Raw genomic sequence first — 22,520 nt, forward strand, 5'->3', positions numbered from 1 at the left:
GGGGCGCTCTCGCGCGGACGGTTCTCCCGCTCCCGTGGGCGCGGCCCCGAGAGGGGGAAACCGGGGAGCGGGCGGGTGCGACGCGTGGCCGCGGATGGGCCAATGAGCGCCGGCCGGGCGGGGCTCGCAGCCGGCTGCCCGGGAGCGCGCGGGGCTGGGCGTGCCCACGGGTGACGCGCCGGGCTGGACTCGCCAATAGGCGCACGGTGGCGGGCGGGCGGGCCTCGCGGCCGGGGGCTGGAGGACGCTAACCGGAGGCCGGCCGGACAGACTGACGCTCGGCCTCAACGACGGAGGCGCGCGGCGGGGATGGCGCTGGCGCGGGCCTGGAAACAAATGTCCTGGTTCTACTACCAGTATCTGCTGGTCACGGCGCTCTACATGCTGGAGCCCTGGGAGCGGACTGTGTTCAGTATCCTGCCCAGGCCGCGGGGCCCGGGGTGGGGGAGCGGGAGCCCGGGCCGCATCTTCCCGGGCCCAGGCGCCAGGGGGTGGAGGGGTGGAGGCTGGGGGGCGGAGGGCGGCCCTGCAGGGACGGCGCGCGCGCGCGCTGACTCTCCTCTTCGCTGCGGGCACGCGGGGCGGAGGTCTCGGGCCGAGGGCGGCGCTCCCGCGGTTGGGGAGAATGGGGGTCTAGAACTCTTGAGATCCGAGGGGGCCTGTGAGTCGCTGGAGCGGAGGTGGAAGCGGCTTTAGTATTGGAGGAAATCCCCTAGGGCGATGTCTAACCAGGTTTGTCCTCACTTGCACTTCGGCCGCGCCTGCCTTTGGTTCAGTCCCCTGGTCTTTGGGAGGCAGGGATCGTGTTAAGTGGAGCAGATCGTTCCCGGCTGGGACGCCTTTGACCTTTAACTGTCCCTGAGTTAGCTGACTTTGGTCCTAATGAGAATGCTAACCAGTTTACCAGACTTTTAATCATATGAACTTGTGTTTGTGACACCCCAGTATAGTTTTTGAAAACAGTTTGTTGTACCTTTTTGGTTTTCGGGATGGGGAGTTTAAAGACTGTGTTTTATTCATTAAGTTGCTGTTTTCACAGTCCATAGAAGTCGAGCCCAGAAAGGAATTTGTGGTTCATTATAGACAGGGTTTGAAACTGTGTTTTCATAGATAGCTGATAGATACTTGTTAATGATACTGAAGGTTCACTATGAGCCAAGCAACTGTGCTAGCGTTTTGCCTGTACCTCAACTCATCTAACTTCATAACAACCTCCCTTAATATGCAAGGTTGTGAAAATAGGCTTTCTGAAGTCTGTGATGTTTGTGTCGTTTGTCTGTGTTGACATCCCTTGATATTATTCTTGCAGAATACATACTAATAATGAGCTGTAACTTTCTTCTTCTTCTTCTTCTTTTTTTTTTTTTAATTTGGGGGCCAGTATGGAACATTTCACATAACATGGAACATTTCACATAACATGCTTACTTCATACAGGCTCCCCCCTTTTCTTTAAATTGAAGTGTAGTTAACACAATGTTGCTTTAGCTTTTTTTTTTTTAAGATTTTATTTATTTATTTGATAGAGAGAGAGAAACAGCGAGAGAGGGAACACAAGGGGGGAGGGAGTGAGAGAGAGAAGCAGGCTTCCCACGGAGCAGGGACCCCAATGCGGGGCGGGGGGGGGGGGGCTCGATGCCCGGGGGCTCGATGTGGGCCTCGATCTGAGGACCCTGAGCCTGAGATCTGAGGACCCTGAGCCTGAGCCAAAGGCAGACACTTAACGACTGAGCCACCCAGACTCCCCAACGTCACTTTAGTTTTAGGTATACAACAGTGAAATTTGACAACAGGGAATGTTACACGGCCTCCTTTTCAATGTGGTTTAGTTTGGAGTAGCTTCAGAACAGCTTTGCAAATGCATTGTTGCATTCAGGTGGAGTGACTGAGATGATTTCATTCCAAGCATTAATAAGTGTGTTTATTTGTATTGAACTAGCATAAGATTGTACTCAAAGCTGTTTTTTGTTTCAACATTTTGGAGGAATCTTAAGCTGCTTACAAGGAAATTTATTTATTTTTATTGTTTGTTTCCAAAGCTTTCCAGAACTTAAGAACCATAATTCGTATTTTGGATTTAAAGTCTGAATGTAAAGTATGTTCTGAATTCCTGCACCATTTATTTGTAGTTGCAGTTCTATAGGTTAGAGCTCATGAAGTTATCTTTCTAAAATATACTAAAATACAGAAGCACATAGTGCTCAGTTAAAATCATCTTTTTTTAAAGGGGGGAGGGGCAGAGGGAGAGGGAGAATTTTTTCTTTTTTAAAGATTTTACTTATTTATTTGAGAGAGAGAGTGAGCACACAAAGGGAGAGTGAGAGGGACAAACAGACTCCCCTTTGAGCAGAGAGCTTGATGTGGTACTTGATCCCAGGACCCTGAGATCACGACCTGAGCTGAAGGCAGGCACTTTAAGCGTTAGAGCCACCCAGGCGCCTGAGAGAGAGAGAGTCTTTTTTTTTTTTTTTTAAGATTTTATTTATTTATTTGACAGAGAGAGACACGGCGAGAGAGGGAACACAAGCAGGGGGAATGGGAGAGGGAGAAACAGGCTTCCCGCCGAGCAGGGAGCCCGATGTGGGGCTCGATCCCAGGACCCTGGGATCATGACCTGAGCCAAAGGCAGACGCTTAATGACTGAGCCACCCAGGCACCCCTGAGAGAGAGAGTCTTAAGGGGGCTCTGCGCTGGTCATGGAGCCCAAGTCAGGGCTCAGTCTCAGAAACGTGAGATCATGACCTGAGCTGAAATCAGAAGTTGGATGCTTAACTGACTGAGCAACCCAGGTGCCCCATCTTTATTTATTTATTTATTTTTAAAGATTTTTTAAAAAAAATATTTATTTATTTATTTGAGAGAGAGAGAGCACGCACACAGGTAGGGTGAGCGGCAGGCAGAGAGAGAAGCAGACTCCCCGCTGAGCAGGGAGCCCGATGTGGGGCTCGATCCCAGGACCCCGGGATCATGACCTGAGCTGAAGGCAGATGCACAACCGACTGAGCCACCCAGGCGTCCCAAAGATTTTATTTGTCAGAGAGAGAGAGAGAGCTTGAGCATAAGCAGGGGGAATGGCAGATGGAGGGAGAAGCAGGCTCCCTGATGTGGGACTCTATCCTAGAACCCTGGGATTGTGACCCAAGCTGAAGGCAGATGCTTAACCAACTGAGCCACTCAGGTGTCCCCTTTTTTCTTTTTAAAAACATTTGTGTATTTATTTACTTAAGTAATCTCTACACTCAACGTGGGGCTCAAACAACCCTGAAATCAAGAGCTACCTCCTCTTCCAACTGAGTCAGCCAGGTGTCCCTAAGTTAAAATCATCTTAAAAGTGAATTTAAACAATGTTGCACTAAATTGACACTCTTTATGTCAGAAGTTGAATGTAGAGCCCACTGACGGTCTGTTAAATCTTCTACACTGAAAAGCTTTTGTTTGCATGTGGATACATGCTACAGTGTCCATGGTATTAAGGTTTTTCTGTATTACATAGTAATAGTAACAGTGTCCTATAAGTAACCTAGATGATGGCTTTTTTGGGGGGAAGGAGGAATAAATTATGTACTGAAATGTAGTGCTTCTATAGATTTTTCCTTTTGAAGCTTTTTTTTTTTTAAGATTTTGTTTATTTTTTTGACAGAGAGCACCAGTAGGCAGAGAGGCAGGCAGAGGGAGAAGGAGACTCCCTGCTCAGCAGGGAGCCCGATATGGGGCTCGATCCCAGGACCCCGGGATCACGACCTGAGCCGAAGGCAGACACCCAACTGACTGAGCCATCCAGGCACCCCTCCTTTTGAAGCTTTTGACTTGTCATTGGTTTATGTGACCAGTGATTTCAGTTTTTTTTTTAAAACATTTTATTTATTTAATTGACAGAGAGAGAGAGAGAGCGCGTGAGGGGCAACACAAGTAGGGGGAGTGGGAGAGGGAGAAGCAGGCTTCCGGCCGAGCAGGGAGCCTGATGCGGGGCTCGATCCCAGGGCCCAGGGATCATGACCTGAGCTGAAGGCAGTGGCTTAACCATCTGAGCCACCCGGGTACCCCGTGATTTCAGTTTTTAAAAAACTAGTGAGAACAGCAGCCAACTAGCATTGGGTCCTGTAGAATCCTATGGTTTTAAACCTAAGATTAAAAAAAAAAAAATATTTCAAAGATCACATGACTGAATTAACCCAAGGTAGGAACGTAATCCTTTTGACATAAGCCAATCTTAAATTACTATCAGCTGTTATATTATTCTAACTCAACTTCTAGAGTTAAAGTCAGGCATTTAATTATTGTATAGTTTGAAACATCTATTTGAGATGAATCTGTATTCTAGCTTGGAGGAAGGAACTGAATGAGAAAGCTGGATTCCCCCCCACTCATTAGGAGCTTTAATTACTGAGAAGTAGTTTGAATTTCATAAATTTAATAATTAGTAAGCTTCACATAGAACAATTTTGTGGCTAGTTACATGGTTTTAGGAAAGAGACATACTTTCTTAAAAATAACATTGAATATGGTTATCACTGCTAGCAACCTTAAATTTCATGTAAGAAAAATTTGTCTGGCTATCTGAGAAATGGTCTCTGAGTTAGAAGGTCCTAAGAGAAAGACTCTAGAAGAAGGTAATCACTGCTATAATTCCTTTAACAAATTGAAGCCCCTGTTTTAGAGAACACTGATAGCTCGCTATTAACTACTTCTGCACATTTTCTAGGGGCATCCTTGAACATCCTAATTTGCTTCTCTTGTTTCTCCAGATCAAATAGCTAGAAGTTAATTATCAGTTGTAAATTGAAAGGTCAATCCCAGTTGAATATGAGGGTTTTTGAAATTATATAAGTAAGGAAATTGTGAGTCACAAAAAATAATTTTCAGTATGTTTTTAAGGAGATGCATCTGTGTCAAGTCAGGCACACTGTAAATGGTTCTTGAAACAGCAAGATTTAAAAATCCGTTTTGTAAATCCTTCCATGCTAGGGCCCGTATCCTAATTTTTTCTCTTATCATCTGCTTTCTGTTACCACATTTGAAATGATATGTTAGCTTTTTTTTTTTTAAGATTTATTTATTTATTTGACACAGAGAGAGATAGAGCAGGAACACAAGCAGGCTTCCCACCGAGCAGGGAGCCCAATGCAGGGCTCCATCCCAGGACCCTGGAATCATGACCTGAGCTGAAGGCAGTCGCTTAATGACTGAGCCACCCAGGTGCCCTGATACATTAGCTTTTGCTTTGCAGCCAGTATTTGAACTTTTTCCATGTGCAGACATGGTTTCTATAGTGCAGGAAAAGGGGATGTAACACCTGATTAAAACAGAAGATAACAATAAAGTGAAATCAAATACATGCAGAGTGGTATTACAATGAGTACTGCGTCGGACCTGTGCAGACTGAAATCCATTGAGCTCTTGCTCCAGAGTAGAAGTTGTAACACGTTTCTAAAGCCCCCTTTCCCTACTGGCAGCCATCAGTGGGAAAGGAGAAGACCAGGTTTTGTAACCAAGACAGGTTTTGTAACCAGTGAGACACTCCCTGTAGTGCCTCACTGAATAACATTGTAACCATGCTATTGAGGAGAGGTGTGGAAAAATGAAAAATACCTTGTTAAGATTATTTGAAGCAGGGGCACCTGGGTGGCTCAGTTCGTTAAGTGTCTGCCTTTGGCTCAGGTCATGGTCCTAGGGTCCTGGGATAGAGCCATGCATCGGGCTCCCTGCTCCGTGGGAAGCCTGCCTCTCCCGCTCCCACTTCCCCTGCTTGTGTTCCCTCTCTCGCTGTGTCTCTCTGTCAAATAGATAAATAAAATCTTAAAAAAAAAAAAGATTATTTGAAGCATAAGAGTTATTTAGCCTTCTTTAAAAATTAAATTTATTCTGCAGTCACTGAGCTATATTTGCTATCTTTCTATGGCTTCTTATGTTTCCATGGCATTTTATACTTCTATTTATTTTAAGCAAAATGTGGGCAGTTTTTTGGTTTTTGTTAGGAATTAGATTCTCCCTGAAAGACAATCTATGTTTATTTGTTTCTTCAAGGAAATAAAAAAAAATATTTTTTTGAGAGAGAGAGAGAGCATGTGTGCACACACACACCAGTGGGGGTGGGGGTAGGGCAGAGGCTGAGGGAGAGGGAGAGAGAAAATCTCAAGCTCAGTGTGGAGCCCCATGCAGGGCTTGATCCCAGGACCCCGGGATCATGACCTGAGGTGAAGTCAGATGCTTAACCAACTGAGCCACCCAGGTGTCCCAGGAAAGAATTTTTTTAAGACCACAGATAGTGCTTGAGAAACATTTGTTTGTGTATTGATTGGTCATTTCAAAGGAACTGCAGAAGTAATGGGGAATGGTAAAAGAGACCTGATTTTAAACCACTTTTAGGGTAGCTTTGGAACTTGGCCGTTTCTGATGAACAGAATTCAGTTCTTAGAGGGAATTCAGATTTTAAGTAGTAGAAAATGCTCGGGCGCCTGGGTGGCTCAGTTGGTTAAGTGACTGCCTTTGGCTCAGGTCATGATCCCGGAGTCCTGGGATCAAGTCCCACATCGGGCTCCCTGCTCAGCAAGGGAGCCTGCTTCTCCCTCTGACCCTCCCCCCTCTCATGTACTCTCTCTCTCTCTCATTCTCTCTCTCTCAATTAAATAAATCTTTAAAAAAAAGTAGAAAATGCTATAGATTGAAAGAACTTCTTTGATTTATTTTAACAGATGTTAACAAAATTGGCATTTTTATGTCTACTCATTTGTAAAATATGTATGCTTGCTGAATTCTGCATTTCACAGATATTAGGTACTTCCTAATTGCCAGATACTATTCTAGGTAGTAGGGGTATGACTGAACAAAACAGATAAAAATATTTATTCGAATGCCTCTAGATAGATAGGTAAAAATTATAGACTATTAGATTGTTATAGCTGTTACGGAGAAAAATAAAACAGAAGAGGATAGGAAGTAAGGAAGAACGAGTGTTTTTCAATTTTAGCTAGAGTGGTCAGGAAGGGCATTTAGAAAGATTTCAGCAGGGAGAGAATTCCGGAGGAATGAGCATTGTAGGCCGAAGGGACAGTAAGTATGAATGCCCGAAAGCATGTCTGACCAGCATGTCTGTCCTGTTCCACAGAGAGCCCACAGGCCAGTGCGGCTGGGGCAGAGTGAAGGAGGGTATCTGTAGTAGGAGAGAAGGTCAGATCCTGTAGGAGCTCCTAGGCATTGGATTCAGAGTTCAGGAGATAGGGGAGGTACTCATACCTTTTGAGTAGAGTCACTCAAATCCAGTAAGAATTTTCTCATTGATATTTTAATATTTAATAAACTAGGAAAATAAGCCACAAAAACATACATTTCTCCATGAGACTTGAAGTTCTTTTCATTTTGAATGGGAAAAAAAAATTACAACCTGGAAGTGTTTTGTTTTGTTTTTTTTTTCATTTTTAACGTGCTGAGCTCTAGAACAAGTTTTCAAGAAGATGGACTTCAAGGAAATTAGAGCCAGGTTTTAGGGAAAACTGGGATTTATACATGTTCTCAGATGGATCCACCCTGGGGTTATTGCAGTAGAGTGAGCTGGAAGTGTTCTTCTTCAGGAAGAACGCGGGGACTGGGAGTGCTCAGAGAACTTTAGGGAGGTATGTGAGTGTTTTGGTGTTTTTGTTTTGTTTTTGTTCCCCCCAGTGGGAGGAAGGTGTGGACTGGGGTGCAGAGGTGTGCTGGGATGATGAGGATGCCAGGCTGACTGCCTGGAACAGGGATTCTTCAAGGCAGATTGGGTGTGAAATAAAGTTGAAAAAGCCGGTTAGGGCCATTTATTAATTCACCAGATACTTCTGTGTGCATACCTGGTACCAGATGCTGGCTTCGGTGCTTGCAATACATCTGAGCAAATGAGACAAAGATCCTTGTCCTTGTGGAACTTTTATAATTGAATTACATAGTATGCTAGGCGGTAAGCATTATGGAAAACAGAAAAGTAGGTCAGTGCATATTTCTTATCCCACTAACCTACTTTTCTGTTTTACATAATGCTGTTTTTAAAGAGGATATTGGGAGAGGCTCGTTGAGAAGGGATATTTGAGTAAAACATAAAGGAAGTGATGGAGTTAGCCGGGTAGAAATCTGAGGGAAGAGCACAGCCGGCAGAGGGAACAGCCAGTGCAAAGTTCCTGAGTCCAGAGCCTGCCTGGCATGTGTGAAGGCCACCACTGAGGCAAGTATGACTGGAGCGGTAGGTGATGAGGTCAGAGTCAGTGAGATCCTGGAAGATTTTTTTTTTTTTAAGATTTTATTTGAGGGAGAGAGGGCATGCGCGAGCGCATGGGGGCAAGGGGCTGAGGGAGAGGGAAGAAGACTCTTCGCTGAGCTGTGAGTCCGATTTGGGGCTTGATCCCAGGACCCTGAGATAATGACCTGAGCTGAAGGCAGACACTTAATGACTGAGCCACCCAGGCGCCCCTTGGCCTTTAATCTTAGTTGAAAAGGATACCCTTAGAAGGTTTTTGAGAGAGGAGTGATCTGATTTGGTTTTAAGTTTGAAAAGGTTTACTTTGGCTGCAGATTTGGGATAGTTTAAGGGTGGTGAGCGGAGGCAAGGGTAGAAGCAAAGGTAGTTATTTTGGTTTGAGGTAGGCTTTGCATGATAATTGAAAACAAGAGCATTACAAAATTCATGGTGTATGCTATTTCAGTAGCAGCTAAATTAATTTATTTTCTTAGATTTTTGCTGTATCCTCAAGTGCTTACAGCTAGAATTGAGAATTTTTCTTTGCATCTCAATATACTAAAATATTTAAGAGTGAATTCTTAAGTAAAAATAGATTATACATCCTCATGGTTCAAAACTCAAAAGGCACCAGAAAGGTAGCTGGTCAGAGTCTTCTTTCCACCCCAGCCATGCCAGGACAACCAGTGTCACCAGTTTCCTGCGCCTCTCTCCTGAAATATCTGTGAACACCTGGAAAATGCTCTTAATCCATGGTTAGGAGTGCCTGGTTTGGCGAAACCAGAGTTTTTATAAGGCAATAGAGAGGTGTTTGAGGAATATGTTTTGCTATGCCACTTCTGGAGGTATTAATAATTAAGTTAGTATCTCTTTCTGTGTATTTCCTATGTAACATATTTTTGTAAATAAACACAACAAACAAAACAAAATTGACTAATAACCCTACATTTTGGCCCTGGGGGTGTGGGGGAGTCGGGAGAGGGTGGTGGGGACCTTTAGATCACTTTCTCTATCTTTGGCAGAGCTTCCTCTGAGCTATTCAGTAGAAGGATTACCATAAAAACCCCAATTCACCAGTCTTCTACTAGAACTTTCTTCTTAATGAGTGCCTCTTGAAGAAAATGTACATACAGAATTCTTTGACACTTTAGAGTTCTAGTAAAAATCAGCATGTGGTTTGATGATTAGGCAAAATTCTTAACATCAGAGAAAGTTACTTCTAGGAAAATATTCTTAGCAAATCAGCTTAACAAATAATGATTTCAGAATAATGTTGAAATAACCTGAACATTGCCTTCAAACTTAAAAAAAAATAATTTCTTCTCAATAATCTTCAGTCTTCTATATTTCATGCCATTTCCTTTTGAACTTCCTTTTGTAGAAATGATGCAGTCTCTGTTACAAGGAAGGGCTGAAGGTGAAGGTGGGGGGGAAGCAGAGGTAAGAATAATTGTAACTGAGAAATTAAAACTTGCAAGCCCCCACCCCAGAGGTATTCAGACTTTGTTTGTATAGCCCCTACAAGAACAAAAAGCATGTTATATTGGCTATCATCTTGTTCATTTAAGCTAACATCAGAAATATTTCATAGTAAATTTAGACAGTTAAAAGGATTTCATTCCTTGCTTATGTGTATTTTATTATTGCATATTTTTGTTAAAACCTTAAAACTTTTTTCTTGTACAATTCATAGAAGATGTTCATCACATAACCTAATTGGCAAAGCCAGTCCTCATCGTGAAGCCAACTAGGCAAAGCCAACCTTAATTTCTGTCAGAAAAAGCTCAGTGCCATTTTTCTGCTCAAAAACATTGTTACATAAACACTTTTACTCCAGTCTCCCCCCACACTTTTTTTTTTTAAATTTATGGCTTGATTTGACAATCATTGGTTAGTTCTCATTCATATTGACTGTGGATTTTGTAAGTGGATTTTGTAAGTGGTAACAGGTACATAGATAACCAGTGTATTAAGCTTGTTGGTGAATCTTCACCCTCATTGTTTCCTGGACAGCCACACATGGGTATGCTATGGGACCTTTCTCACTCCTTTGACTCAGACAGCTTTGTTGAGCCTGATCTCAATCTGCACATCTGGAGTTCCCATCTTGTTCATGGCTAATTTCCAGATTTTTTTTTTGAGTGCCTGAACGGCATGCTTCTTGAAGCCCACTCCATGAGTGCACTTGTAACTGTTGACAGTGTATTCTCTGGTCACTACCTCACTGATGGCAAAAGGCCCTTCTTGCCATCCTTCTTTGTAGGAGTCATTCGGTCAGACCCAGGCTGGAAAGGTGTCTCACTTCTGAATTTAAGTTATTAGATGAGTAGATAGGTGAGGCTTGTAGCTGTGCCAGGAGTTTATTACCTGAATGCAATAAAGTACAACTCAAGTTAGTTATTACTCCTTTGTTTGCTGTCCCAGAAGTTATTTTATACCCTGGGGAAATGCATATTTGTAAGATTCAGGAAGTAAAGTGGGAGAAATGAAATTGTACAGGGTATGGGAAGGGAAACTAACAGATCACCGTAATTGTCAGATCAGTTTTAGGAGAGGGTACATTGGTAGCTGAAGCTCTGTAAACCCTTCCCCTGACCCCATCCGAACCTTCTGGAAAGTCTTCTTTGTCTATCTGAGGCTCATGGGCTTAAGTTCAAAGACAGCTGCTCTAGCCTGTTTTACCCTGTCTTGATGTTTGGTGGGCTAAGTGAAAATGTTAGAATGTCCCTTACCGATACTCCTTAGGATATTGTAATTTCTTCTTCAGTAGCTTTCAGGAAAGGTGGAAGATGAAGAAAACTGCTACACAAGAACTGAGTGGTCTGTAAAAGGATGGGCAGGGGAAGTCGCACAAGGTTGGCAGTGGGGACGGAACACACAGAGATATTCTGCAGTGTTTCAGCATGTGGTACCAGTGACTTGTCAGTAGAGGTGACTGTGGCTCATTATATATATATATATTTAATTAATTTATTTTTAAGTAAGCTCTGTGCCCAGTGTGGTGCTTGAATTTGTGACTCTGATAAAGTCACATGCTCTACGGGAGGAGCCAGCCAGGCGCCCCTTCCACTACTTCACATTCTTAAAGACTTTGTGACCCACTCCACCCCCTAGGCTTTGAGTGTTGTAACATCTATGGTCCTTAGGAGCAAAGATAAGATAGATTCTTTTGCTTAAAAAAAACCCAAAACTCCAGTGTTCAAATTTAATAATTAAAACTATATGTTCTAGAAGATCTACTTAATATATTGAGTATATATTCTTTTCATAAATCAAAATGCTTAAAAAATAAGAAATGACAGATATTATTTATGATCAATAGCTATGAAAAGTAGAATTACTGCTAAAACAAGACTTCTGGCCATCATGTGTTCCTGAAAAATCCCCAAATAATAGGATTTATGGGAAAAGAGCACTAGAGCAGACCACTCCAAATCAGTGCAACTTAGTCATCAAGCACTAACCAAAAGAGTAATTGGCATCTTGGGGGCTAACTTGGATAGCCCAGGCAGGCTGGAGGCTGCCTCAGGGGACATTAAAAAATGCCTGGACAGAATTGACTGGAAATGCTTCAGTACGGCAGATGGTGTGGGCTGCCACTGAGGAGGTGCAGGAGGGCTGTGCTGGCCGGGAGGTGTGCCTTTCTGGAGAGGGAGTCTGGGTGCAGACGCTGACTTAATTTTCTTAAGATAGAGCTCAAAGGATTCCTGTCTGTGCAGCAACTGAGCTAAAAGATGTTTCGTGAAGAAGGTTATAATTCTCCCACTAATCCGGCTTCCCTCATTTATGAAAAATCCCATAGGAAACAATGCAGCTCTTATGCTATACTAGTCAGGTGTGAGCTAGCTGATGTTGCAGAAATGTATTACAGCAGAACAGATTATATTTCAGAACAGACTGGGATTCTCTCCCCCCCGCCCCTTGACCCTGGGACTTCAAATCTGCATGAAATTAATAGACACTTTAATTATAAAGGTGCACAGTGAAACCTAGCCTTGGTGTCTCTGGGCTCAGAGCTGCAAACCGTTTCCAGGACTGGTTCAGAGTTGAACATGATCATTGCTGGTTTCAGCAGCATGCTTTTTTGTTTGTTTAGTTTTTAAAGAGTTTGTCATCACGTTGTAGTTTCTAAAATGAATTTCTATACTTTGGTATAATCAACACACTACAGAAAGGTTGGAGAATGTGTTTTGCTTGCTAAACACTAACTTCTGATGCTGAGGTGATGTCCTTTAATATGACCCACAAATGCCAAATTAGTTAATAAATACAGACTGTAACAGTATCCATATCTTCTACTTGCTTTCATTTTAAGGCAATTAGAAAAGTATCAAGAGATAGTTGATACGTTTGGTAACAATGTACTTTCTTAATACTTCTCTTGGTGATTTTTTTTTTTTACTAAGTTTTTAATTTTGATTTGAGTATAGTTAACATACAGTGTTACATTAGTTTCTGGCCTACAATATAGTGATTCAATAATTCTACACAGTACTCAGTGCTCATCATGATAAATGTACTCATTTTAAGATTCTGTTTATTTATTGAGAGAGAGTGAGAGAGAGCGTGTGTGAGTGGGGGTGGGGGGGAGAGAGAGAATCCCAAGCAGATTCTGCTCTGAGTATGGAGCCCGACGTGGGGCTTGATCCCATGACCCTGAGACCATGACCTGAGCTGAAACCAAGAGTTGGCCAACTGACTGAGCCGCCCAGGTGCCCCAATAAATGTACTCATTAATCCCCATCACCTATTTCACCCATCCCCCACCCACCTCCTCTCTGGTAACCATCAGTTTGCTTTCTGTAGTTAAGAGTCTATTTCTTGGTTTGTCTCTCTCTCCCCTTGGTTTGTTACTCTCCTTTGCTCGTTTGGTTTCTTAAATTCCACCAATGAGTGAAATCATACAGTATTTGTCTTTCTCTGATTGGCTTATTTCACTTAGCATTATACTCTCTAGCTCTACCCATGTTGCAAATGGCAAGATTTCATTTTTTTTATGGCTGAATAATATTCCATTATATATGTGTGTGTGTGTGTATACATACATACATATATACATACATGTACACACACATACACATGCACATACCCCACATCTTCTTTATCTGTTCATCTGTCAATGGACACTTGGGCTGCTTCCAGAATTTGGCGATTGTAAATAATGCTGCAGTAAATGTAGGGGTGCATATATCCCTGTGAATTAGTGTTTTTATATTTTTTGGGTAAATTCCCAGTAGTGCAATTACTGTATCATAGGGTACTTCCATTTTTAACTTTTTGAGGAATCTCCATACTGTTTTCCACAGTGGCTGTACCAGTTTGCATTCCCACCAACAGTGCATAAGTATTCCTGTTTCTCCACATCCTCGCCAATACTTGTTGTTTCTTGTGTTTTTGATTTTAGCCATTTTGACAGGTGTGAAGTGATATCTCATTGTAGTTTTGATTTGTGTTTCCCCGATCATGAATGATTTTGAGCATCTTTTCATGTGTCTGTTGGCCATCTGTATGTCTTCGGAGAAATGTCTGTTCATGTCTTCTGCCCGTTTTTTAATTGGATTATTTGTTTTTTGGGTGTTGGATTGTCTAAGATGATCCCCAGTTTTTTGAGGTCAAGGGAAAAAAAAATCACAGTAGTAAGGAAGATTTCCTTTTTAGAGCTTTATTCAGTAGTTGACAATTGTTTTCACTTAGGGTTTTGATTGCTTTTCACAAAACAACCTATAATAATACTTTATCAAATGATTTTCCTTTTTTTATTGATGGTTCCTTAAATTAGATTTATCAGAACTTTTGAGTATTTCTAAGGATAAAGGTAACATTCAGAATTGACTTTACAAAAGAAATTTGACTAATAGAAGATTGGATTATTTTAAGTGATGTTTTAGCTTTGTTTTTTGAGTGAATAGTGCAATCAGACACTTAAAGCTTGAAATTATTTATTTATTTATTTATTTATTTATTTATTTATTTATTTATTTTTAAAAATTTATTTGACAGAGATACAGCAAGAAAGGGAACACAAGCAGGGGGAGCGGGAGAGGGAGAAGCAGGCTTCCTGCTGAGCAGAGAGCCCGAAGCGGGGCTCGATCCCAGGATCCTGGGATCATGACCTGAGCTGAAGGCAGACGCTCAACCGTCTGAGCCACCCAGGTGTCCCAGCATTGAAAGTATTTAGATTAGTGAAGAGGTATAAGTCGTACCTGCTGGAACAAAGGTCCCTGGCCTTTTTCCAATGAGAAACTACTTTTGATTTCTCCAAAGTCTTGCGAATAGGTTACTAAGGTAGGCAGTGATAGTGCAGTTACTGGTTGGGACAGAAAGTGTTAGTTACTGTGGTCTTGCTTCTGATGTACTGTACTTATCTTTAAAGCATTTCCTCTCTTTGTTGTCTGGACTTTTTTTTTTTTTTTAAGTTTCTGGGAAAAGGGTTGGGGATGGCCCTTGTATGGGCAAAAAAAAATCTTTTTATTTTTTCCTATCTAGCTGGAAACTTATCAGCTCATGATTAGTTGGGGATCCCTGTTAAAGAAACAGCAAACCGACAGATATATGGTTTCACATTTGCTTTTAAATTCATTTGCTTTTAAATCCAGGGAACCCATAAAATATTTATGTTATATCCAGGTTATAAATAACATCTGATTGTTCATTCAGTCCTTGAACAAACATTTATCTTCAGTGCCTGCACATATCCTGGCACATTATCTGCTCAGTTCTTGAATGATTTATGAAGTACCCGCTCTATCTAGCAACACACCACAGCTGGAAGCAAAGGAGCAGCTGAGCCAAGGCACTCTCACTCTTCAGCACTTAAAATTCAGTGGTAGAGGGGCTCCTGGATGGCTCAGTCGGTTAAGCATCTGCCTTTGGCTCAGGTCACGATCCCAGGGTCCTGGGATTGAGCCCCGCATCGGGCTCCCTGATCGGCTGGGAAGCCTGCTTCTCCCTCTCTCACTCCCCCTGCTCATGTTGTGTCTCTCTCTGTCAAAAAAATGAATAAAATCTTTAAAAAAAAATTCAGTGGTAGAGATAGTTATAAACACACAAAACAATTTTTTTTTTTTTTAGTTTTTGAGGTTTTTTGTTTGTTTGTTCTAGATTTCACTAACTTTATTCTATACTTCTCAAATCATGTAGCCCCCTCTAGAATGTCATCCTGGTTAATTTGTGTGCAGCTTCTGATATGTATATTATTACAGACAACCGTAAGAGTTTGGTAGATAGAAAGATTATTATTTTGTGTATTACCTTCCAACGTATGTGTGTTATAAAACATTGATTGTTTACATTTTTTCTCTGTGTGTGTGAAACAGGAGATTACATTAAGGGTGACTGCGAGGTGGTGCCTAAGTGCCCTCTCCATGCAGGTGGAATCCGAAAATGTTAATGCAGGAAGTGGCCTCATTTTGTGGAGAAGAAACTTGGTTCCAGAGGGGTTGTGATGTCCCAGAATTGTACTATAAATTAATAACAAATTAATAGTAGGGTGACCTTGAGCAATTCCCAGGCAGTTGTCTAAGTCGTGATGTGAAATGCCTGAGCCCTCAAACAATAGTTTTAATAAGGATTATATTGCCTTTTGTTGCTGAATGGATTTGATTCATAATTCTCACGTCAGCCCTGAAGGGTAGGTGATGTGTGTCCTTATTTTATAGACAAGGAGACTGGTGATCTGAGAGTTTTCACACAATCAGGGATTGGCAGAGTCACAACTCAAACCAGGGCTGTGGTGTTTCCAGTACCCATTTCTTGTACTTCCCAGTGTGTGAAACTTTGAGAGGTGTGTTCAAGAATGCAGTGGATTGAGAAATCCACTCAAGTACCAGAGAAAATTATAGGTAGTATATACTCTAAATGGTATATGTTTAGCTCTGGTTGTGAGAACACTTCTAAGGAGATAAACCTTGCAAATGTCACAATAAAACCAGTGCCTAAGAGTGTCAATAAAACTATTTTAAGTGGTGCCAAGCATAAACTCAGGGAATATTCAACTGAATTACATGGGAGCTATTTCAACTACATTGCTTAAATTGCATTTGTAGAAAGCTACTTATAAAAGGTGCTTTCTTTTTGCATTTTTTGGAAAGGTGATTATTAAGGCTAGTAGAAGTTCCTCATGGTCCCAGTGTCTACTTACTCACCTACTATATAGTTAAGTTGGTTTCAGAGCTTTAAGATAATTTTTGGAAGTAATTTTGCCATTTAATTGTACAGAAAACTTACTGTTAGAGGCTTACTTAATTATTGTGATTCTGGAAATAATTTGGAGAAATGGGATCAGAATATAGAAACATTTTTTTGGAGAGACAGGTAAAGTTAAATTTAGTAAGTGGCTATGAGTAAAAGGTTAGGTTAAGTTTTTTTATTAAATATTTTTTTTGAGCAGCTTATAAATTGGCATTTTTGCATCTAGGTTCAAGTGACTTTCAATAATTTTCTCTTTATCTTGGCCAGAATCAGGAATTCTTTATTCTGTTTCTGAGAGCTGAGACTTTCTGTTTGTTTCTTAGTAACAAATTAGACCCAATGATGTCCAAGTCATATTTTGTAAAGGGGGAGAATCCTTCACACAAAACAGTTTTTAGTCTAGTACTGTATGTGGTTTAATTTTCCTTTACAGTTCTTATTAAAAAAAAAAGTTACTGAATATTCAGGCATACAAACACTCCATAAAGAATAATATAGCGAATGTGCATATACTACCAACTAGGTGAAGAAAAGCATTACTAATACATTTGAAGCTTCATTTATGCCCCTTCTCAGTTAGTTCTCCTTTCTTCCTCTCCCCATTTCACCTCACCAACTAACCATCCTGAATTTAGCATATATTATTATCATTTATTTCCTACTGCTTTTATTCCACATATATATGCATCACAGCATAATGCCATATAAAGTCATGAACTCTAGTACCTTATGATTTTTTTATAAAGATTTTATTTATTGGGCGCCTGGGTGGCTCAGTTGGTTAAGCGACTGCCTTCGGCTCAGGTCATGATCCTGGAGTCCTGGGATCGAGTCCCGCATCGGGCTCCCTGCTCAGCAGGGAGTCTGCTTCTCCCTCTGACCCTTTTCCCTCTCATGCTCTCTCTCATTCTCTCTCTCTCTCAAATAAATAAATAAAAAAAATCTTTAAAAAAAAAGATTTTATTTATCAGAGAGAGAGAGCGCGAGCGCGAGCATGAGCAGGGGGAGGGGCAAAGGGAGAGGGAGAAGCAGCCTCCCTGCTGAGCAGGGAGACTGATTCAGGGCTCCATCCTAAGGACCCCAAGGTCATGACCTGAATGGAAGGCAGAATTATAGTGTTTACTTATTTATTTAGTAGAGAGAGGGGGAGGGGCAGAGGGGGAGGGAGAAAGAGAATCTCCAGCAGGCTCCCTGCTGAGCACAGAGCAGACTCTGGCTCGATCCCATGACCCAGACATCATGACCTGAGCCAAAATCAAGAGTCAGATGCTCAACTGACTGAACCACCCAGACGCCCCAGTGTGTACATTTATAAGACTTAAATAAAAGTGTAAAAAACCTTAAAAACATTCTGAAAATACAATATTGCCTAGAAATGGATTTTGTTTTTCTTTCTGTAGTCACTCTAAAGTTTTTCATCACCGTAATGTGAAATGTGTAGAAAGTGCCACAACGAATCTAGAATCAAATGTTTCTTGAGGAATTTCATCATTCATTAAATATTTATTAAGCATGTGTTATTTTAGATGTTGGAGATACAAAAAAGAGAAGACATTGTTCCTATGCTCAAGAAGTTGATAATCTGGATGAGATTATGAGATACAAAAAAAAAAATAGGTAATGTCAAGTAATAAGGGCCAAATTATATGAATAAAGAGCTTTATGAGCAATAGGGCCAGGAGGCTGGGTAGGAATGGGAAAAATATGAAAGCTAGGGAAGGCCTCATATGAGAGAGGATAGCTAGCTAACCAAGCTCTAAGAATGGGTTTTATTGAAAGGAATAGGATTTTTCACATATAGGAAGGTATTATGCTGGTTAAGAACACAGATTTTTGGTTTGAGTGATTTGGTTTGGAATTGGCTTTATTGCTTACTCTGATTTCAAGATTCAGGATTACTTGAACTTGCTGAAGGATTTAACACAGTGCTGGGCACACACTGGACATTCTCAGAATGAAAGCTACGGTTACTACTCTTATTCTTACTCATATTATTATGAAACCATAAGCAAAAGCAGAGCAGTATGAAAATATAAAGCATTGTTTTCTGAGACTCACGTAATATGGCTCTGAGTAGGTTGTGTTTGTCAGGGGAGTTATTTGCAGTGTTGAAAGTTAACAGTGGGAAAGTAGTGTAGTAGGTGATACACGTGGTCTCTTCCTCAACCCCCTCTACTAGCGGATGTATCTCTCCCCTGCTCTCTGTTGTCTGCTCATCTCATCCTAGCTGCCCTCTTCTTCAGAGTACTGGCCTTGCCCAAGGCAGCTGTCTTACCCAGGTGAGTTTTTCTCACTCAGTTCAGCCAGTGATTGACAGATAAAGGGATACAGAAAGTCAGACCTCTCGCCTCAAAGCAAAATCAACATGTGGTATAATTCAGGCTGCAGAGCATCCTGTGGGAGCTGAGCCCCTGAACCTACTTACCTTTTTCTCCCTGCTCTGTTCTGCTCTACTTATTCCTCTTCTGCTAAAACTCCCTTGTACAAGAATCCCTGTCCCGATCTCTCAATTTCTGTCTACTTTTATGGTCTCCAACCTAAGGTACTTTGGACTAGATTGGGAAAATTCTTGGATGTTTGGCTTAGAATTCCAGGCGCTGTCCTATTGCATTGGGAAGCCTAATGTATTTTAAAAGGATCACTTTAGTAAAAAAGAGTGGCATGGAAAGTGGCGAGAGGCCTAAGATGGGAAGCTTGGACATAATTAAGGAATGATAACTACCTCACTCATTTATCATTGATTAGGGTAGGGGAACATGAGATAGGAAAGTCATTTGCCAGGGTTGGGAAGAACTGAGAAGTCTTAGATAATTTGAATCTATGGAGGAGGAATCAAAGATGTTTCTAGATTGAGTGACAAGGCAAATAGTGGATCAGTAGTTACATCAACTATTTCAGATAGTTGAAAAAATAAGACTCCTAGAAAGAGGTAGTTTTGGAGAAAGTTAATGAGTTCAGTTTTGACTCTTGAATTTAAAGTACCTCAGGAATGTCATAGGTGAAAATGTTGAGGAAGTTGTAGGAAATACTAGTCTGCAGTACAGAAGGTGGGTTCAGGTCAACGACGTTAAGGTCATTGTTTAGGCTACAAGAGTTTGTAGGGCCCAAGACAAAACATTGGGGATTCCATTTTGTCATTTAGAATGCTTTCGGCTACAAGCATAACAAAATTTAAAACTGGTTTACGAGTAAAGGTGGTTTATTGGCTTCTGTATCTGAAAACCCAGTGGTGAGGTGGGTTTCAGGTGTTTGGGTGAGGTTTCTGGCTCCGTTTTTCTGTGATTACTTTTGTTCTACCACCTTCATGTGTCAGTTTTGTTCTAAGTTTTGTTTTTTTCAATGAAGGCAAAGTGACTCTGGTGATTCCAGGATTTCATCAGCAAGCTGCATATTCAGAAGGAGAGGGAGAGAATCTGTGTTCCTTAATTCCTGGTAGAAGTACTAAACTTGGAGCTGGTTGATCGGTTTTGGGGGGGGAGCATTGTTAAAAAGAGAAGGGTTTTCTGATTGGTTACAATCAGTCAGGGCTGGAGACGGGATAGGTTAGGCCCATCTAAAGAGTGTGACTGTCATACTGGGTGGAGGGGTGGAGTGAGTGTTTGGGACAAAAGCACAAAATTCACTCTAATTATCTTACATATGAGGGACAGATAGGGAAAAAGAGCCAGTGACACAGGAAAATGGTGAGAGAGATGGGAGGAGAGTCCTAGAGAAAAGTACCTTCTCAGCTCAGAGCGGGAAGGGTTTTGAAGAGGAAGGACTAAAACTGTCAATTCACATAGCCATTGGATTTGATAGGTGGCCATTGGTGACCCGAGAACAGTGTCTCTAGCCTGCAGGGGTAGAATTTAGATGGTTGTGTGATGGGCAGTGATATGGAAGCAGTAAGTGTGTGTGTGTGTGTGTGTGTGTGTGTGTGTGTTTAAAGAAATTAAGGGGTAAATAGAAGGTGGTAATTTTAGAAAGACCTGGATTAAGGGAGGCTAAAAAGTAAATGTAAAAAATGATTATGGGAGACTTTCATCCATGTTTGGGGGTTTAAGTCAGATGGCTTCAGTTTGTGCTCTGGCTGTAGAGACAACTTCCTGTAGGTCCCCGGACTTAGTGTTTGGTCAGGCTCTGATGAGTAATGGTCATGATAAAACATTTCACAGGAAAGCTGATAGGGTCAAGCGAGATAATATATAAAAGAGGTTTGTCAACTGAACTGTTATACAAATATTAGTTGGTAGTAAGCACATTGTTTATTTAAACCCTGTCTTCTTGTGAAAGAATGTCACGCATTGCGGAACTACCAGTATGTAGAGTCGAAAGGTCTGGAAGATAGGAGCGGGGACAGGGGAGAGAGAGAGAGAGAGAGGATGTGAAGGAATGGATTAATAAAATGTGGTCCCAGTCCAGAAGCGGTTATTCCTTTGAACATGGCTACATGACGGCAAAGCCAGAAAGCCCTTAGAGTTTACATAATTTTTTGTGGCTACAGAACTTAGAATGGTGTCAGGCATAGTTAATGTTAGTGGACATGATATTAGTTTTTGACACACGAGAAAGCATTAAGTGAACGGGTACTTCAACATGAAACAGTTGAAAAAATCGGGGGATTTACTTTTGAATCAAGAGAAAGTAAATTGTTTGCTTAACTACAACTCAGATTCCATGCTGGTTTCCGTTGTGGGGATGGCCCTGTACACAGGCTATGTCTTCATGCCTCAGCACATCATGGCGATACTGCACTACTTCGAGATTGTGCAGTGACCAAGATGTGACCAGAACTGAGCGGCTCCTTGGGGAAGAACCACCCTCTGCAGTTGGAATGAAACCTCATCAGCTGTCATAAGAAACTCTACTAGATGTCAACATAACCAACCCTATGAATATAAAGACTAAAATTCATGAGTAGAACAGGAACATAATCCTGACTCATGTGTTGTGTTCTTTATTTTTAATTTTAAAAGAGGCTCTTGTATAGTAGTTTTTGTCTATTTTAACATTGTAGTCATTTGTACTTTGATATCAGTATTTTCTTAACCTTTGTGACTGTTTCAATATTACCCTGTGAAAGCTTTTCTTAATGTAACTTTGAGTACATTTTAATTGCCTTCTATTTCTAAAACCCAAAGTCATTAGTTGGGCTAGTTCTTGCTATTGTATGGCACATACATCTGCCTGGATCTATTTCTACTCTTGACCAAAGTTTTGTAAGAAACAATACAGGATTTGGGGCAGGGGGGCTGGGGAGGGAGGATATTTTATTGAGAACTATTTACAAAAGACTTACCTGTAAGTTTGAACTCAGGAGTACAGTTTTAGCTCTCTAGGCTCTACTCTTAACAGCTTTTGCTTTAAAACTATTTAAGTATTTCTTAACAATGAAAAAGAAAGATCTTGCTAAAGTTCAAATAAGGAACATTTCACCTTTTAAATATTTAATTCTTATGTGGACTCATTTCCAGAAAACTTTGGTGATGGTTCTTATGACAAAAGGTGGTTAAATAGCATTATTATGTAATGCTTGTATACCATAGAGTTTTTAGAAGAAAGTAAATCAGTTTCCTCTGAGGCTTATTAAGTAACAATGTACTTCCTTAAATTTAATTTTCATGATTGTAATGGGTGCTGCACATGCATTTGCACATTGCAATAAGATGAGATGAATTGTTAAAAACTATAGCAAAAAGAAATGTAAACTTGGTTAAAATCCTTTCACTCTTTGTATTTTTTTTTAAAGATTTTTATTCCTTAAATGTAAAATGACTACCTAATTTTTTGATGTAAACTCATTAAATTCAAAGAAAAATCAGCTGATGTAGTGGTATTTTGTTTTCCTCGATTGCTAAATATTGATCTAGTATTTAAGTTTCTGAATTGATTGCTATGGACAAGTAAGCAGTAAGTATATTTTAACATGTCTCTCAACATAAAAGTATTGCTAATTTAAAAAACTAGACCTATTTTAACATGCCTCCTGTAATAAGTCTTGCTATTTTAAAAAAATGTAAGTATTTTTGGCTCTAACTTTTAAGGACTAGCCTTTTGAAGTGTTTTCTAGTCTAGAGGTGTGAAGTAATATATAAAAGTTTGGTATTTTCAAAGAGTCAATTTATATCATCACTATTAAATAGGGATGGTG

General features: G+C 40.9%; 1 protein-coding gene across 1 annotated transcript; it reads left to right on the forward strand.

Annotated features, from left to right (window-relative positions):
- The first annotated feature begins 210 nt into the window (after positions 1 to 210).
- On the forward strand, positions 211 to 22,143 carry SPTSSA (serine palmitoyltransferase small subunit A). Its single transcript, XM_028114933.2, has 2 exons — positions 211 to 412; positions 21,042 to 22,143. The coding sequence occupies exons 1-2, from the start codon at positions 310 to 312 to the stop codon at positions 21,143 to 21,145; spliced, it is 207 nt and encodes a 68-aa protein (XP_027970734.1). The 5' UTR covers positions 211 to 309; the 3' UTR covers positions 21,146 to 22,143.
- Positions 22,144 to 22,520: the final 377 nt, after the last annotated feature.

Source organism: Eumetopias jubatus, unplaced genomic scaffold (assembly GCF_037043125.1).
Source record: "Eumetopias jubatus isolate StellerSeaLion01/CBP00866 unplaced genomic scaffold, mEumJub1_p1.0 scaffold_7, whole genome shotgun sequence".
NCBI classification, from domain to species: domain Eukaryota; kingdom Metazoa; phylum Chordata; class Mammalia; order Carnivora; family Otariidae; genus Eumetopias; species Eumetopias jubatus.

Excerpts from the sequence above, each read along its gene's own strand:
- SPTSSA (XM_028114933.2), top strand. The coding sequence starts at position 310 with ATGGCGCTGGCGCGGGCCTGGAAACAAATGTCCTGGTTCTACTACCAG. Across the intron at positions 413-21,041 it reads CTGGGAGCGGACTGTGTTCA|ATTCCATGCTGGTTTCCGTT; the intron begins GTATCCTGCCCA and ends ACTACAACTCAG.